This window comes from Cricetulus griseus (assembly GCF_003668045.3).
Source record: "Cricetulus griseus strain 17A/GY chromosome 1 unlocalized genomic scaffold, alternate assembly CriGri-PICRH-1.0 chr1_1, whole genome shotgun sequence".
In the NCBI taxonomy this organism is placed as follows: domain Eukaryota; kingdom Metazoa; phylum Chordata; class Mammalia; order Rodentia; family Cricetidae; genus Cricetulus; species Cricetulus griseus.
In genome coordinates, this window is record NW_023276807.1 from 86,075,328 (window position 1) to 86,093,544 (window position 18,217).

Consider the following 18,217-nt stretch of genomic DNA (forward strand, 5'->3'; position numbering starts at 1 on the left):
CTCGAGATGAAGTTTCTTCAGTGCCCATCAGTCTTCTTGGAGGATATGGGGTGGAGCCAGAAGCTGGCCTATCTCTCTGTTATAAAAAGCTTTTTAAAAAAACATTTTAAATATTCTCTAGATCTCTGAGCATTTGAGGGCTGTCTGCCTGTTTAGTATCTCAGCAGTTAAGTTTGCCTTTAGCTAGAGAAAAATCCCTTTTTGTAATAAAATCTGTACCTTTGTAAATGGCTTACAGGGTGGACTGAGTGGTGTAAATATTTTGTTAGTTTGAAATAGACCTTTATGATTTTAAACTTTCATCAGCATTTAAAGATACATGAGTTAAATTTAAGTTGTATAGTCTTAGCTTATATTTTAAGTATAGTTAAATTAGACCTTTATGACTTTAAATGTTTACCATCATTTTAAGATACATAGCAATTTAGAAATATGAGACTTAGCATAGTTTAATTTAAGTTGTATATAGAGCTAGATAAGTATAAAGTTAAATTACAGGTACAGAGACAAGCAGGACTGGATAACAGTAAAAGGGGGAACCAGAATGTAATCTTTGATTTGTACATTGTAGCAAACAGACAGGAGATTTAAAGGGACAGAGTAGACTTAAACAGAGGGCCCTGGTAAGGCACATTATTTAGTAAACAAGCCATGAACAACAGAGCCAGTGAAAGAAGAAATCACAGACAAAAAAATAAAATAAAATAAAAAGCAAAAAAATCTGGCAGAAATCAAAAATCCGGTAGACAGTTTGCTGGCATAGGCGCTGGAGCTAGGCGTGTCTACAGGTAGGTCACATGACCAAGATGGTGGCCACCATAAGCCGCTTTTGTCTGTTTACCTGCTTGTTGGATGAAACTAGAAAGGTTCTAAAGGGACCAGCTCCCCATTTCGGCAGCCACGACAGTAACACGTGCTTGCCATAACCTTGCCTTGGTCACTTAGAGGTCAGACGCCTGCCTCGTGGCAAGGAACCAATCAGAAGTTAGCTGGTGGTGCTATGCTTTATGGCTCTGGGTGTGCTTTACGGACAAGTGCACAGCAATGACGCACAGAGCATAGCAACCACCCTGGGAGGGCCTATGGGCCATAACAACCAATTGACCAATCAACACAGGGCAAGCCCTCCAAGCCTGGAGGCACACCAATCGTGAGCCTGTGCCCAATCGTGAGCCTGTGCGTACCCTTAGACACTCCCCTTACGCTGCCTTACAAGATCTCTCGGGAGCCCCTAGGAGCTGTCTTTTCCAGCCATTTGCCATGGCGGGTGGATGAAAAGACCCGAGCTAACATGGGGTTAGCTCGTTAAATTACATTAAAGCCTCATGCAGTTTGCAGCAAGCTCTCGAATCTGCCTGGTGATTGGGGTGACTGACCGAGGTCGTGGCCTGGGACCCTAGATATCTGAGTTTTCCGGGGGTCTAACAATATGACCAAGATGGCGGCCCCCAGGTTAGCCCACATGGCCGAGATGGTGGCCCCGTAAGCACATTCTCAATTGCCAGAAAAGTTTCAAACCTCATTCATGTGGAAAAATGAAAACCAGCAAACACAAAAAACTCTCAGAGCGTCTCAAGTAGACATTGCCAACCAAGAAGAAACACAGTCAGAGATAGAACAAACAGAACAATGAGGGACATTCCCAGGTGAAAGAAAGTTCCCACTGGGAGGCAGAACTCTGCTCATTTACCTACTCGCTGGCAGTAACTGAAAGATCCCGTAAAATGTATTTCCCGTGGGCAAGGCCAAAAATGGCACAGATTGCTCTGTCTGAGAGCACCCGGCAGAAAGCCCGAAAGAGGCTCAGCAGTCCGAAACTGAAAAATGTACCCAGAGTGAACTCCAAAATGCAGTGCTGGGTCTGCCCCATGGGAAAAGTTATGGGTATCTCACCGGATTGCAGCGAACAAGCAGATGAGTGAGTTCCAGAGATCCTTAGTTACCGGTGAGATGTAGTGTGTGGGTTGTTGATCCGAGTGTAAGGGTACCCTTGCCTTACCACGTGCCCGCCAGCGGGCCTTGGGAGAAGGTGCAAGGACAGAGCCTTTCCATGTCCAGGCGCCAAATGTTATTCTTTTGTTTAAAAAGAAGAAAAGAGAAATGCTGAGACATGAGACATAATAACTAGTTTATTATAAGGGCCCGGCAGAGTAGGGAGAGTAAGAGAGAAGAGGAGAGGAACAGGGATAATGGCTAACCGCCATGGCCAGTCCCCATAGAGAGGCAGAGAGAGCACGTAGGTGAGAGAGAGTGTAGAGAGGAAGCCGTAAAGCACATGTTTGAAAGGGACCTGCTCTTGCCCCTGGTATCAGATCAGCTCTCCTCTGCACACACAAGTCTTTACTGTGTTTTGTCTTCCAAACACACAGTGTTAATGCCCAGTAAACTCAAAGAGCATGGTTCCACAGTTCAGGTGCCACCAAGGGTCAGGTCAGAATTAAGATCAAGAATGGAGAGGCCAGGGGGCTGGGAGTACAGCTCTGAGTGTTCCTCATCACCCAGCAGCCTCCTAGCTACCATGCTGCTCTGTCGGCTTAAAGGCAAGCTGAGGCCTCTTTCCTCTTGAGAGCCACATGAACCCTTGTTGCTCAGCCTGCTCCTCCCAACACACCCACAAGGTCCAAAGAAAGCAGGCAATTAAGTGATGCTCCCCAGCCAGTTTCTACCATTTGAAGGAGACAGACAAGTAGCTTTCACTTTTCATGGTGGACTTCCCCAACTCCTTCCTTCAAATCAAGTATCAGACTCCAACTGGATGCACAGAAAAATAAAGGCCTCCAATGGGCCCTGCTCCTCTTCTCTTTAGGAGGCAGGTGAACCACAGACTGCCAGCTTTCCCTCCTGGTTGTACTAGGTGTGTTGTGTCTTGTCTTTCCAATATTGGATTAGTAGTCTCTTGAGGGCAGCACCCATGCCATTTTGTTCTTTGTAATATCTTATGCTCTTGGCATGGTACTTGGTAAATATGGACATCTTGTACAACTGATCAAACTCCATTTGTTCTGAAGCATCCTGTTCAGGAGCAGATAAATTCAGAGCAACTTCACATCAATGGAGAGGTCCCAGACAACAGGTTCTGAATGGCTCAGATGCAGAGGAGCAACTCAAAATAGGTTCAAATGTTGGTTGAGCGTTTGCTGTGAGGTTCTGGGGCATACAAAAGTGAAATTGTCATTCTACTTACAAGAGTTGCACTAATGGGAGGGCATGGACACACACACACACACACACACACACACACACACACACACAGCTGGTGTCAAGTGGTGGACCAAGGTGGGCTGAGTATGAACAAAGAGATCCCAGATGAATGGGATCTGTGCTGATGTGGGAATTGAGCCAGAAAGGGCTTCAGAGAGGCTAACATTTGGTGGGTGTTTGAAGTGAAAGTGGAGAGGTGTGGAAATGCCCAGGGTGGAGCAGAGTTAGTGCAGATAGGATGGGAGCAATGAGTTCAGGGGTACAGGCTCTTGCCTGCCTTACCCAGGTTTCTGGCTGTTTTCCTGTAAGTTAGGTACCAGGTCACTTTTAGCTTGGGGTGTGCACATTTTTTTTTGTGCTAATTTCTCCTTCCATCCACCCATGCCATAGGGAGCAGAAGTGGTGATTGCCTTTGAGATATTTGCTGTCCTTCATCAGTTTGCCAGGGTGCTGACTTCTGGTTCCCCAGAGTCCAGGATGGAAGAAAGAGTAGGTGGAAAAGAAGGGCTTTCTCCATGTGAAGGAGTAAAATGCAGCTGGAAGGCGGCCAATGATCACCTGGAGATGGAATGAGTAAGAGAGATAAAGATAAACAAACACTTCAGGATACTGACTGCATTTTAGAAGCCACGGTGGAGAGTAAATAAAAGGGTGCCGTTCTTCACCAGTGGCTTCCATGGTCCTCTGGTATTTGCCAGCAAACCCTGTTAAAGCACTCTGTAATTAAAGGCCAGTCCTGGGGCCTGTAATTTAGCACATCAAAATATGACCGGTGAGTGGAGGTGAGACCATGGAAACAAGCCCTGCTTTCATGAGCTGATGTAGATCATGCAGACGGTAATTTTGAAAAACTCAGTCTTTGTGCCCCCTGCTGCTGCCCTGCCAGCCAACAGGGGTGTTCACCGGTTGGCAAATAGCTACATTTTCATTATCCCAGAAGACATCACTTCCTTTTTTTTAAAGAACCAATTTATTCCTTTTCTTTAAAAAAGAAAGTGATGCTTGAAAATTGAATTATAATTCTCATAACATAAAATGACTCTTTTGAAGTATGGAATTCTAACTGGGTGTAACGGTACATGCCCATGATCCCAGCATTTGGAGGCAGAAGCAGGGATCGCCACAAGTTAAAGCCATCCTGATCTTTACAGCCAGTTCTGAACCATCTAGAACCAAGAAAACATGTCTTTCTGTAGTTTGGGGTATGTTTACAATGTTGTGCAACCGTCCACTAAGTTCAGAACTTGTTTGTTTTGAGGCAGGCTCTCACAGTGTTGCTGTTGCCCTGGTTAGCGGTGAACGAAGCAGTTCCTGCCCCCAGATCCTCCAGTGATAGATTATAAGAATGAGCCACCACTCCCCAGGGGTTAATCAGCAGTCCGTCGCTTCTATCACTGTAGAGCAGCATAGCTGCAGTGATGAATGAAGAGAAAATTGACTCACACTTCTGAAGGCTAGGAGGTCTAAGATCGGGGTACCTGAAGATTTGGTCTGGTGAAGGCTTGCTCTTTGCTTCCAACCTGGTTCCTCTTGATCACATGGTAGAGAACCAGAAAGAGAAGGAGAGCTTGGGCAGTGACTTCAGCATCTGCAGTAAGAGCATTAATTCCATTAGTGATGGAGAACTCATTACTTCATCACTCCCCAAAGATCTGGCTTATTGGGCTCAGTGCTTAAGAGCACATACTGCTCTTGCAGAGGACGGGAGTTAGGTTCCCAGCTCCCACAATGAGTGGCTCTCCTTCGCCTGTAACTCTAGCTCCAGGTGATCCAATACCCTCTTCTGGCCTCCTTCATCACTTACACTCATGCACTGATTAATATGAATACACACAATTAAAAATACGTTCTAAAAAAGACCCAACTTCTTGACACTATCACATTGCTTATTAGAATTTTTGGGTTATGTGTGTGTGTGGCGGGGGACAGTCCATTTAGACCACAGGATGAAATTCATCCCTATTGTACCCACCCAACACCTCAAAACCACTAATCTGTTTCTTCTAGGTTTGCATATTTGGACAGTACATATAAATGAAGCCATTCAGTGTAGACCCCTCCAAGGCTGTATCTTTTACTAAGGATCACCTCAATGTTTGTCCATGGTGTCTCATGTGCCAGTATTCACTCTTTTCTGTAGTTGAATGTTCTATTGGTCTAGGGCTAAATGGCCTATGGTCTGTTGCATAAAGATACTGTGTTTTGTTTACATGCTTGCCTGTTGAAGACTTGAGTTGCTTCCACTTTCTACCTATTATAAGTGGTGCTTTTGTGGGTATTCTGTTTGGATGGATAAAGGTTTTCAGCTCTCCCAGCTGTGCATCTAGGAGGAAAGTGGCTGGGTCGTGTAATAATTCTGTTTAACAGTGGAGGAGCTGCCAAGTCCTGACAGCACCATTTCACATTCTCCCAGAGCAAAGAACAAATGTGGCTCCAAATACTCCATCATTCTTTCTTCTTTCCACCACAGCTGCCTAAGTGGTCAGACTTCCCGGAAGAAGGAGACATGTGGGCTCATGATCTCGGAGGTTTCAGTCCAGGTCAGCTGGATCTGTTGCTTTTGACCTTGCTGGGGTGGAAATCATTGCCACAGGTGTGTATGCGACAGAGGCTGCTCGACACATTTTGGCTAGGAAGCAGACAGTGGAGAAGGGGCAAGGGACTGTGAGATAAGGAGGAAAACAAGCCTAGCAGAGTGCTGGTTTCCCACAGACCGGTCCTGAGCTATATTTCAGGTATCTGGTCCATTAGTAACACTGGTCACTCCAAGTAGGGAAACCCAGGCGTGGTGGAGAGTCAACAGCAACTGAAGAAAGAAGGCATTTGCTTACATTATGGACTCAAGAGGGAAAAGGATCTCTGAGCGGAGAGGTCTCTGAGTTTGGAGGTTAGTAAAGGTACTGGGTAGGACACCTACACAGGAATTTAGGGAGCTCTCTTGTCCCATCCTACCTGGGAGCTGCCACATGCTAGGCGTTTATCGTTTGGGGAAGGGACTACAGATAGGATGTAAGGTGTGCCTGATGCCCTCTAGTGGGGAAGCCTCTGTGATCTAATAGTGGTGAGATGAATCTTCCCAGGGCATGCTCGCAGTCACCTATGTCTTCTAGGTGACTGAGAGCATGCCCTTTCCAAGATACCCCATAATATGCCATCATAACATGAATCCAACAGGAGATTAGATTAGATCAGAGCCCCCAGAGTCCATTATCAGCTGGCTACTGGGCTCCCAATACCTGAACCTGCTTGGAATTTTCTGTGTCAGAGTCATGGCACTGCCACATGTTAGGTCTCAAACCTGGGACAAAGGGCTAATGGAGGGGTCGATTTAACATATCAAAATGTACCTGGCTGCCAGGTTCTACTAGTGTCCCCTAGTCTCTACCTGTTAGAGGGTATGGCTGGCATAACTCCCCAGCCAAGGGACTGGGCTGCCTTCCCATGAGGCTCTTCCCTATATAATCCAGCCGTTTTGGTTACCTGGTCCACCCTTTACTCTCCTGGCTCTCCCCTCTCTTCATGTGGCCCAGTTCAGGGTCACTGTAATAATTTGAATGCAGTTGGTTCCCAAACGCTCATAGGGAGTGGCGCTATTAGGAAGTGTGATCTTGTTGAAATAGGCATGGCTTAGTTGGTGGAAGTGTGTCACTTCCGGGGCAGACTTTGAGGTCTCCTATGTTCAACTTAAGTCTAATTCAGTCCACTTCCTGTTGCCTACAGATCAAGATGTAGGACTTTCAACTCCTTCTGCAGCACCATGTCTGCCTGCATGCCACCGTGTTCTGCCATGATGATAACGGACTAAGCCTCTGAACTGTAAGTGAGCCATCCCAATTAAACATTTTCTTTATAAGAGTTGCTATGGTCACGGGGGAGGGCCTAGGCCCTGCTCCAAATGATATGACAGACTTTGAAGACCCCCCCATGGAAAGTCTCACCCTCCCTGGGGAGCAGAAAGGGGGTGGGATGGGGGGCAGGGGAGGAGGGGAGGGTGAGGGATTGACATGTAAAACAAGCTTGTTTCTAACATAAATAAATAAAAAGAGTTGCTGTAGTCATGGTGTCTCTTCACAGCAATAGAAACCCTAAGACAGTCATGTCCACTCTGGACTCTCCCAGATGTCCCTGCCTCTGGTTGTGTCTCCCTCTCATCTATAGTAACCCTTCTCCTGTACCACACCCAGGAGCAGTCATGTCCTCTTTTTTTTTTTTTTTTTTTTTTTTTTTTCTTGTTTCCTTCACTACACAGGCATGAAGTGATGCCTGACTATAGCTAAGCCTGTGGGGAAACGTGGAATAACCACCCTTTCTCTTCTGCTCTTTATAGTAAACCATGGGGCTTCTCTGTGCTGGGACCAAAACAAGACAGTGGAAAGGAGGAAGAGACAGGAGGATTGGGTTCCTGGGCTAGGGAATGTTCTCAAACCTTCCGTAGCCACCTCTAAAGTGGGAGTATGTGAGCACTATTGCCTTCAAGGACTAAATACCCCGGCACATTCCATGCTCTCTGGGATCTGTCGTTTCATGCCTGTGTAAGCCCGAGGCTGCTGTGGCTGCCCTTGCCTGGGTGTACACATCAGATGTTACAAACTGGGGTGTCAGCAGATGGGGGAAGCTCATAAGAGAGCAGGGCCTCTTACAAGAGCAGCTTCTGCACTGTGTGTGTGTGGGGGGGGGGCGGCTGCAGAGCGGGCCAGGCCTGGGAGGGGGCTCATGTCACTTGGCTTTCCCCTCTTGTGTATGAGGTATGGTGAACATTTCTGTGTGGGTAATTGTAAAGAACTCTTCAGTAAATACTAAATAAAACCTGTATGTGCTAAACTTCTTTGTGTCACTAAGCATCATTTTCTTTTTTAGGGAGCATTGAGGGAACTTAGAGGGACCTAGGCCAACAGAGAAAGCAAGGGCCGACCCCTCTAAGACTGCAGCTTCTGGTTCCCAGAAAACATCCTGAGGAGAGATGTTGGGAAGGCATGGGGGTGGGTATCTAAAAAGGACCAATAGGGGGAAGGGGGAACCCAGCACTCCTCAAGGGTGCTGTTTGTTTCAATAAAGCTATTACGTTCACCTTTTCCTCTTACTGTCTTTCCCCAATATCTGAGTCTGTCGGAGATCTCCCAGACTACCACCAGCACCCCTGTTTCACTGGTTAATAATGAGGCATGTTAAAATCAGGGAAGGCAACACACACACACACACACACACACACACACACACACACACACACACACACCCCTTGCTATAGTGGGCCCTAACACATGTGGGAAGACTGAGCATTCGGAAAAGCAATCTTGCTAGAACACTGGCTTTTCAGAATGTTACTGTAACAGTATCAGCAGGGTATAGTGGTGTGTCTGCAACCACAGCACAGAGAGGTAGATGCAGAGGACCAGCCCGGGCTACACAGTAAAAGCCAGGTTCAAAAACAAACAAAGCAAATAATGACATGCCTTTTTGCAAAATATTGTGAAGGCTGCCCAGTTTTCCACAGGGGCCCTTCTTCCGACCCTTCTCTGCCTTACTGCTATTAGGGCAGGTAAAATAATAAAAATTCTTGTTTCTTTTAGCCCTTGTTTTGTGTGTGTGTGTGTGTGTGTGTGTGTGTGTGTGTGTGTGTGTGTGTAGGCAACAACAGTAAATTAGCTGGCTAAAAATATACAAAATTTAGTAAATGTCAAAGACTCTCAGGGAAAAGACAACGTGTGTGCTGTGCACAAGTCCGAAGGTGAGACACAGAAGTTGGCTTCTTCTTAGAGGACTTCAGTTGACAGAATTAAGGCCAAGCCTGCTTACCCCTGATTGTGGGCCTCGGGAGGACACAGGTTCCCTAGCATCCTCTGAAGCCAGTACTCATCACAGACCCAATTCCTCTTTTGGTTTGGGGACTACACACTGGTAGTCTGAAATTGGCCATGACTGAATTGTCTGTACCACAGACCTTGGCAAGTACTGCCCATCAGGCTTGGTATTTGGGGAATGGGGAGTAGCTCATTTAGTAGCACATTCCTGCTTTGCATTCCTTGGGTTGAGGTGTAGGCAGCTCAGTTCCAAGCCAAAAGCTGAGGCCACTCACTGGCTCAGAGGGGTTTGAGCCTTCAGAGAGTTGTGGCAACAGGGGAATTTGCACCTTTTCATGTGGCTGCCTCGAGGTACCCACAAAATCCCCCCTCCCCCCTGCCCTACCCAGGAGGTTCTTCCTGCTCTAGCCTCTGGGCACCACTCTCTTGGGTTGCTACAAGGCTGGGGAGTTAGGTTTATTTAATGTGGAGGCCTTTGAGAGCTGGGTGAGCCAGGTAAGTGTGGAACAGAAACAAAACACAAGGTAATAAAAACTGCATTTGACAAGTGAATTGTGGGTAAGAGAGGGCCCCTTAACCCTTTAGTAAATGTGGGCTTCACTGGACACATCAGAATGGATGAATCTGTAAACTTCTTGCCCATCTCTTGCTCCCCAAGAACAGGAGAGTTCTGGAATGCCCCCCCCCCCCGCCTTCTTTTTAAACAGGCTTAGGGAATTTGGACCCACTCAGAGAGGAGGAAAGAACCATCCAAGAAGAACCAAGAGGTGCTGGAGCAGCCTGGGGCATGGGAGAGGCGGGGAGAAAGTGCCCAATGCATCAGGGTAGGAGCTGTATCCATGCCTCAAACCCACCCCCTCCCCACTCTGCACACAGCCAGCAGCACTCCTTCCCACAAGCAGCCTCTGGGGCCAGTCCTTCACACATCTTTCCAGAAACGCTCTGGGGCAGGTCCAGCTGCAAGGTTCCTTGCAGAGAGTGGGCTCCGCTGGCCTGGGTGGCGCTTTAGCCACAGCTCTGGAGTATCCATGGAAACCCCTTCAGCACTGCACCACTCCCTCTTTTCTGGAGTGATCTGATCTGTGTCTTCACGGAAATGGAAATGCCACTAAGACAATTCCCTAAGACCCATAAGAGCTGTGCTAGATACAGCCCAGTTCCCTCCTGGGAGCCTTTTAGCTGTCCACACTCCTGAATATTGGCCCTTGACCTCCACAGGTGTGAAGCCTTGCTCAAAGACCACTTTCTCCAAGAAGTCTTCCTTGGTTTTCTCCCTCTCCTGGAAAAAACTGCACATCCCTTAACCTTCCTGGAATATTCCTATCCTTCCAGGCACCGGCCGGGTATTACAACAGGGTGATAAAGCGAGGCTCTCTGTCTCCACAAACTCACTTTGATTTTGAGGAAATACTGGATGCAAAAATGTATTTGGGGGAACTCAGCAAATGTCTAGTTTAGGTCTGAGGACCCTTGGTCCTTCCCCAGCCACCCTGAGAGCTGTGAAGTAGTTGAGAGGATTTGATCAGGAAGAGAAGTGAAACTCAAGTGTCACCAGTGTCCCCCCTGGGGCCTAGAGAGCAAGGCCTTCAGAGGCCCGTCATTGTTCTCTGCAGTTGAGGGCCTCGTGACCAAGTCCAGAGTCACCAGCTAGAGATGGAGGGAAGAACCCAGTCAGAAAGAGAAGTGGCTACCCTCCTCCAAGGGCAGGGAAGGGGGTGTCAATGGAAAGCTTCCAAAGTTCTCATTGTGGGGACATTTAAACTCTGGTGACCTCAGCATAAAGGAAATGGTGTGATCTTTGGGTTCTTGGGACTGCACTCTGTGTGACAGACAGCACACTGGAAAGCACTGAGACAGACAGACAGATACACACACACACACACACACACACACACACACACACAGAGAGAGAGAGAGAGAGAGAGAGAGAGAGAGAGAGAGAGAGAGAGGAGAGAGAGACAGAGATAGAGACAGAGACAGAGACAGAGACAGAGACACACAGAGAGAAATCTGGTGGGAACAGCCAGGGCACCCATGAGATCTCAGCACAGGATCTCTCTGACCAACCTTCCATCCAGGCTGTTCTGATGCCTGGAGGCAAGAGCCCCCTTCTGGCTTTGCTCACCACCACCCCCCACCCCAGGCCGGGACCTGCTGCTTGGGAAAGGCTGAGAGCAGGGGTGAGGGGTGTGGTTTAAGGCGAGCACGCCTCCTTCCTCAGACACCATGAGAAAAGGCAGACAAAGCACCAAATCAACCTAGAGTTCTGATTACTAAGTAGTCCCAACAGCCTACTTAGGGACAGTGGTCACTCCTCAGAGGGACTGAGATGCTAGGGTAGTTTCCAAGAGTGACAGCATAATTAACTCCAAGTCCTGCTGAGGTTTTCACTGGGGCAGGCAGAGTACCCTCACCACCTCTTACTCCTCTCTCTCTCTCTCTCTCTCTCTCTCTCTCTCTCTCTCTCTCCTTCTTTCTGTCTCCTGTTCCTCTTGCTCCTCTTTCTAAGACCATATAGCCTAAGCTGACCTTGAATTTTCAAACCTCCTGCCTCAGCCTCCTGAGTGCCAGCACTGTAAGAGTGCACCACATGCAGGCTCGGGCTGTCCTATGTATGCACACATGCATGCAGACCTTCCTCCAAAGTGATTTTCTCTCACACTCTGTTATAAATGTCTCAAAATGGTCCATGGCACCCGTGTGGCCCTCTTGGGACTGGCACACAGCAGGTACTTTCACTTCCGAATGTAGTAAGAACTCATGTTCATCACTAGCTTGGACAAGTCAAAGGTATGATGGCACTGCTGTCAGAACCCCCAACCAACATGCCCCTCACTGGGAGCATCTCCTCTCTGTTGCCTTTGAGAATCCAAACCACAGTTACCAGGCACTGTCATCCCAGCTCACAGGAGGATGAGGCAGGAAGAACTTGAGTTGAGGCCAGCCTGGGCTACTAAAAATTAAGCAGAAATCTGACTTTTCATGTGAAATGCCCTAAATACATCTGTGGATGACAAGAACCTAGGGAAAGGAGAACCGTGCAATTGACAAGTGATTGAGGTTAGAGAAGGACCTCCTCTTAATTTGTTACCGCTGGCTTCACTGAAACCATCCACAGGGCTGAATCTGTAGACTTATTGCCAAACCACCCTGAGGCTTGAAAGGAACTATTGTCAAGCCATGTCAACTGTAATTTCAACACCTGGAAGGTGTGACCTTATTAAAGGAAGTGTGTCATTGGGGGTGGGTTTTGAGGTTTCAAAAGCCTAAGCCAGGCCCAGTCAGCATCTCTCTCTTCCTGCTGCCTCTGGATTCAGATGTAGAACTTCCAGCTACTTCTGCCTGCCTGTGGGCTGCCATGATGAAATGAACTAAACCTCTGCAACTGTAAGAAGCCCTAGTTGAATGCTTTCTTTTTAAGAGTTGCCTTGGTCATGGTGTCTCTTCACAGCCATCACTGACCAAGACCAGAGATGAAGAAGGTTCTGGAAGTCAGCTGACACCATGGATGCAGTCCAAGGAGATATGCTACCTTCTCTCCTCTCTGAGTCCAGGACAGCCCCGAGTGCCATCGCATGCATACAAGGCAATGTATGAGTGTCTTGGGTACCATAGGTACATTTCTCATTTTAACCACCAACAACTTCCATCTACCTTTATTTTATTTTGATTTTTTAAACTTTATTTTATGTGCATTGGGGTGAAGGTGTCAGATCCGCTGAAACTGGAATTACAGACAGTTGTGAACTGCCATGTGGGTGCTGGGAATTGAGCAGGATCCTCTGGAAGAGCAGCCAGTGCTCTTCTTAACTGCTGAGACAGCTCTCCAGCCCTCTCTCCTCTACCTTTGTTAACAGAAAAGCTAGTCACTATTTAAAATTTTAGTGTGTGTGTGTGTGTGTGTGTGTGTGTGTGTGTGTGTGTGTGTGACTTTAGATACAAGTATGCCACTGGACACGTGTGGACGTTGGATGACAGCTTTGAGGAGTTTCTTCTTCCATATTTACATAGATTCAAGAATCAAACTCAGGTCATTGTCCTTGTATTGTTGGGAAGCTAGTGCCTTTATCAACTGAGCCATCACACAATACCATGTGTTTTGTTTTGGGACAGTGTCTTATGCAGTCCTCAGATTCCCCATGTACTTCAGCTTTCAATCCCCTTGTGTCCCTCTCCCCAGTACTGGGATTACAGGTCTGTGTCATCACACCTGGTGTGTGCAGTTCAGGGAGATGGGACTTGGGGAATCTGCATTCCAGGTAAGCATTATAACAACTGAGTTATATCCCTAGATTCAAGTCCCTTTCTTTCTTTTAAAATAACCTACTTGATCATTTATTTTACTTATTTACATTGATTGATTGATTGATTGATTAAAGTCTTGGCTAGCCTGGAACTCACTGTATAAACCAGGCTAATCTTAAATTCACAGTTATCTGCTTGTTTCTGTTTCCCGAATACTGGCATTAAAAGTGTATACTTCTTTATACGGTGGAACAAAGAGAACATCTTCAACAAATGGTGCTGGCATAACTGGATTCGGACATGTAGAAGACTGCAAGCCTATCACCATGCACAAAACTTAAGTCAAAATGGATCAAAGACCTCAACATAAATCCAGCCACACTGAACCTATTAGAAGATAAAGTGGGAAATACCCTTGAATTAATTGGTACAGGAGACTGCTTCCTGAACATTACACCAGTAGCACAGACACTGAGGTCAACAATTGATAAATGGGACCTCCTGGAACTGAGAAGCTTCTGTAAGGCAAAGGACATAGTCAGCAAGACAAAATGGCAGCCCACAGACTGGGAAAAGATATTCACCAACCCCACATCTGACAGAGGGCTGATCTCCAAAATATACAAAGAACTCAAGAAGCTAGTCTCCAAAACACCAAACAATCCAATTAAAAAGTGGGGTACAGAACTAAATAGACAATTCTCAATAGAGGAATTTAAAATGGCTGAAAGACACATAAGAAAGTGTTCAACATCCTTAGCCATCAGGGAAATACAAATCAAAACAATTCTGAGATGCCATCTTACTCCTGTCAGAATGGCAAAGAATAGAAGATAACAAGAATCGAGATACCATAATAGAAGGAGACATTTTAGGTTTACAGAGAAATCAAGCACTAGGGAAATGTCTGGAGACCTACAAAGATGACACCAGCTAACAATCTTAGCATCAGAGGAGAGGCTACCTTAAATGCCCTCCCCTGATAATGAGATTGATGACTGACTTATATGCCACCCGATAGCCCTCATCCAGCAGCTGGTGGAAGTAGAAGCCGACACTCATAACTAATCACTGAACTGAACTGGAATCCAGTTGCAGAGAAGGATGAGTGAAGAGCAAAGGAGTCCAGACCAGGCTGGTGAAACCCACAGAAACAGCTGACCTGAACATCGAGGAGCTCTTGGTCCCCAGACTGATAGCTGGGATACCAGCATGGGACTGATCCAGACCCGAGGAACATGGGTTTCAGAGAGGAGACCTTGGAAATCTACAGGATCTCCTGTAGTAGTTCAGTACTTATCCCTAGCACAGGTGTGGACTTTGGGAGCCCATTACACATAGAGGAATACTCCCTGAGCCAAGACACACGGGGGTAGGCCCAGGCCCTATCCCAAAGGATATGATAGACTCTGATGACACCCTACAGAAGGCCTCACCATCCAGAGGGAGCAGAAAGGATATGTGATAGGTAGAGTTTTAGTTAGGGGGGGTTGGTAGGGGAGGAGGGGAGGGAGAAGGGAACTGGGATTGTCATGTAAAACAATCTTGTTTCTAATTCAAATAAAAAAAAGTGTATACCACAATGCCTAGTCCAATTTATTTTATTTTTGATTATGTGGTGGGTGTGTGTGCACGCATGCACCCTCGGAGGCAAGAAGAGGATCTCCAATCCCCCAAAGCTGGAGTTACAAGTAGTCACAAGCTGCCTAATATGGGTGCTGGAAACTGAATTACAAGAGCAGAATGTACTCTTGGCTATAAGCCATCTGTATTTTCAATGTCTCTTTTTATCAGCTTCTTTCTAGAGAGCTGGATGCATGTTCAGACTTCACTAAAGCTGAAAATGTAAGGAAGTGGGTTTGACTTCTTAAAGATCCTGAATAATAGGATCCTCCTTAAGATCTAATAAAAGTTTGTTTCTTCCATAAACAGGAAGGCATAGGCAGCCTGTGGCTGGCAGGTAGCATGATGGTATCAGGGACCGCAGCCTTGTAGGTTTCTTTGTTCCACTATTTCTAGTAGCTGACCCTGCCTGTAACTATCTGAGATCACTCACATTCCTATATAAATGAGAAACAAAGGATAGATATGGTTGGTACATGTTAGTAATCCTTGCTCTGTGGAGGATCTCAAATTCAAGGCCAGCCTGGGCCACATAGATAATTTCTGGAAAGCAAAAAAACAACAAATAAAAACCCACTCACATCCCAGGAGACAGAAAGTGTAAGGGTGTGACCCCACTCACATCGCAGAGGACAGACCGAAAGTGTAAGAGTCTGATCCCACACACATCCCAGGAGACAGAAAGTGTTAGGGTGTGACCCCACACACATCCCAGGAGACAGAAAGTGTAAGGGTGTGACCCCACTCACATCACAGAGGACAGACAGAAAGTGTAAGAGTTTGATCCCACACACATCCCAGGAGACAGACAGAAAATGTAAGGGTGTGACATTGAACTAAACATAGAGGCTGTCACTATAGAAGGGAGAATGGAATTTGGGGTACAAAGGTCCTGTGGTGCTTTGAATGGGAATGGCCCCCAGAGAGACTCATATAATGTGAATGTTTGGTTTCCAGTTGATGGAACTACTTAGGAAGGATTAGGAGGTGTTGATGGGGGAGGTCCTTCTGTGTATATGATTGTCTTATTGGTTGATAAATAAAGTACTGTTGGCCAATAAGAAAATAAGATAGGTGGGACTAGGAGTCAAGGAGGATTCTGGGAAAGGTAGAAAAATGTGCAGAGTCACCATGTGAGTCCGGAAAGACAGGATGCTTGCCGCTGGCGGCCAATAAGATAAGTCTTATAAAATATATAGATTTATGATAATTAAGACTGAGCTAGCAGATGAGAAATCCTAGTCATTGGCCAAGCAGCATTTGTACCTAATATAAGTCTCTGTGTGTTACTTGGGACCTTAACGTGGCAGCGGGTGGGGGGGGTGGGGGGAGGAGATTGGGTGGCCTGGCAGAAAGCACCCACATGGCAGCAGGGCTCGGGTGACTTGGTGGAAAGACTTATTGTTACAAGGTGTGGACTTGTTGGAGGATGTGTGACACTGGGCATAAAGTTTGAGATTTCAAAAGTCCACACCAGGGCCAGTCTCACTTTCTCTCTGCCTTCATCTTGTGATTAAGATGTAAGCTCTTAGCTACTGCTCCAGCACCATGCCTGCCACCATGCTTCCCACCCCAAAGATCATGAACCAATCCTCTGAAACACTAAGCAAGCCACCATTTAAATGCTTTCTTTCACAAGTTGCCTTGGTCGTGGTGTCTCTCCACAGCGACAGAATGCTAACTAAGACAGTTATTACATTCCTTCCAGGACCCACACTACACTACATTCCCTCCAAGTCCCGTCTTCGTGTCTCTTGCTCATACTAACCTTTCAATTGAGTGTTCCAAGTTATCTCCAAATTTCCTCTGTTTTCCATACAGATAGTCTGCAAAGGTGTTCTAGAGAAAAGAAGGGAGACTATAAAATAAGTTCATCCTTTGGAAGTGGGACCATTTAGGGGTACAGTGAACCAATTTAGATCATTCTGGGCAAGCTGTGAATGCTGATTGCTGTCCAGGGTTGCCCAGATATGGCCTGAAAGCATGGTCAAGAGGCAAAAGAGCAGCAGACCAAGAGAGTTATGCTTTGTGTCAAGGTGGAAGGCACAGGCTGTGTTCCTCAGATGTTGCCATATAGAAAAGGATGTTTCTGCCTGAGATTTCCTTTTACTTGGCCAAAATGGCAAATTCCCTAGGAGTTGGACTCAGCAAGCCATCTCCCAGAGAGACAGTCTATATCCCAGAATTCCTGGTGATGCTGGTCTGTGATCCCAGCACCAAGGATCATGAGGCAGGAGGATTGAAACTTTCAGTCCAGCCTGGACTACTCATAAGATACTGTCTCAAGCACAATGCTGAGGTTTGCTGGAGATGAGCCATCAGAGTCCCTCTGATAGCCAGGCCTGCAGAGCCTACTTGGTTCTGTGCTCCATCCCTGTCCCTGGAGAAGAAGATGGTTTCCCTAGAAACTGCTGGGCTCCTCTGAGTAATCAGAGGCTTCATCAAGGGAGGAAGGGCAGATGGCAGCCTGAGGAGGAAGCAGGGGATGGACTCTCAATGTAAATGATTCAGACCCTTCTCTCTAGCAATTATGACTTCTGGGGGTCCAAGATTACTTTGAAAAGGCAAACACAGGAGTTGGGGAGATGGCTCAGTGATTAAGAGCACTTTCTGCTTCTGCAGAGGGCCTGGGTTTGGTTCCCAGTACCCATGTGGTGGCTCTCAACTCTCTGTAACTCCAGTCCCAGGGGCATCCAATGCCCTCTGTGGACACCAGGGACATATGTGTTGCATACATATGCATACAGGCAAAATACTCACACACAAAATAAAATAAATAAAACTTAGAATAATTCAAAACAGAAACATGGATCCAGGATGTCATAACTGAGTTTCAGGACACAGCATCATCATGACAATCTCTTAAACAGGACACTGTAACCACATTTGCACTGGTTATGGAGTTGTGCCACAGTGTAACTTCTGTCGGGTCCAGGCCTTTGCCACTGTGTTCTTCTTCCACAGAAAGCATTAGGAGTTTCTGTTTGTTCTTCACTGAGATGTCATTGAGAAGGTTAAGACATGCTATCCCAAACATGGCCCCTTATAGCATCTAAGAAAACAGTGTAAGCAGGAGGCCCTTTCTCTCTGCGGTTTCCTCTTCTCCCTTAATGCAGGTCACAGAATCCCCTGGTTGCCCTCTGAAGAACTTCCCTTCAGAGCTGTCTTCTCTACACACAGAAAACAGGACTGTCCTCTTCTGGGAAGACTGGAGACATGAGAATGCAAGCAAGGAGCCCTTGCAGTTCCCTGCCCATCATCATACAGGGCCAGGCCCTTCTGCCTTCCAGACATACTTCTTCACAGCTGTCTTCCCTGGCTCCCTGCTGGGGTTGAACCCAGACTTTGAT

The 18,217-nt window shown here is 46.7% G+C and overlaps 1 protein-coding gene and 1 long non-coding RNA gene across 4 annotated transcripts in view; one reads left to right on the top strand and one right to left on the bottom strand.

Moving 5' to 3' along the window:
• The window catches only part of LOC118238834, a 33,795-nt gene extending 25,908 nt beyond the window's left edge, over positions 1-7,887 (top strand). For both annotated transcript variants that reach the window (XM_035452882.1, XM_035452883.1), the window contains 4 exons: positions 5,672-5,741; positions 5,975-6,088; positions 6,922-7,017; positions 7,529-7,887. In XM_035452882.1, coding sequence (XP_035308773.1) covers positions 5,672-5,741; positions 5,975-6,088; positions 6,922-6,992 — 255 coding nt within the window. In that variant the 3' untranslated portion in view covers positions 6,993-7,017; positions 7,529-7,887. The remainder of the gene's footprint in view (positions 1-5,671; positions 5,742-5,974; positions 6,089-6,921; positions 7,018-7,528) is intronic.
• LOC118239669 lies at positions 1,694-17,509 on the bottom strand. 2 transcript variants are annotated; one of them, XR_004772432.1, is made up of 3 exons: positions 16,636-17,509; positions 4,645-4,789; positions 1,694-3,759 (listed from the first exon to the last, which is right to left on the bottom strand). It is a non-coding gene; the product is annotated as an uncharacterized LOC118239669 (long non-coding RNA). The 2 variants fall into 2 exon arrangements; XR_004772431.1 differs by having other exon boundaries at positions 4,680-4,789; positions 16,636-17,503.
• Positions 17,510-18,217: the final 708 nt, after the last annotated feature.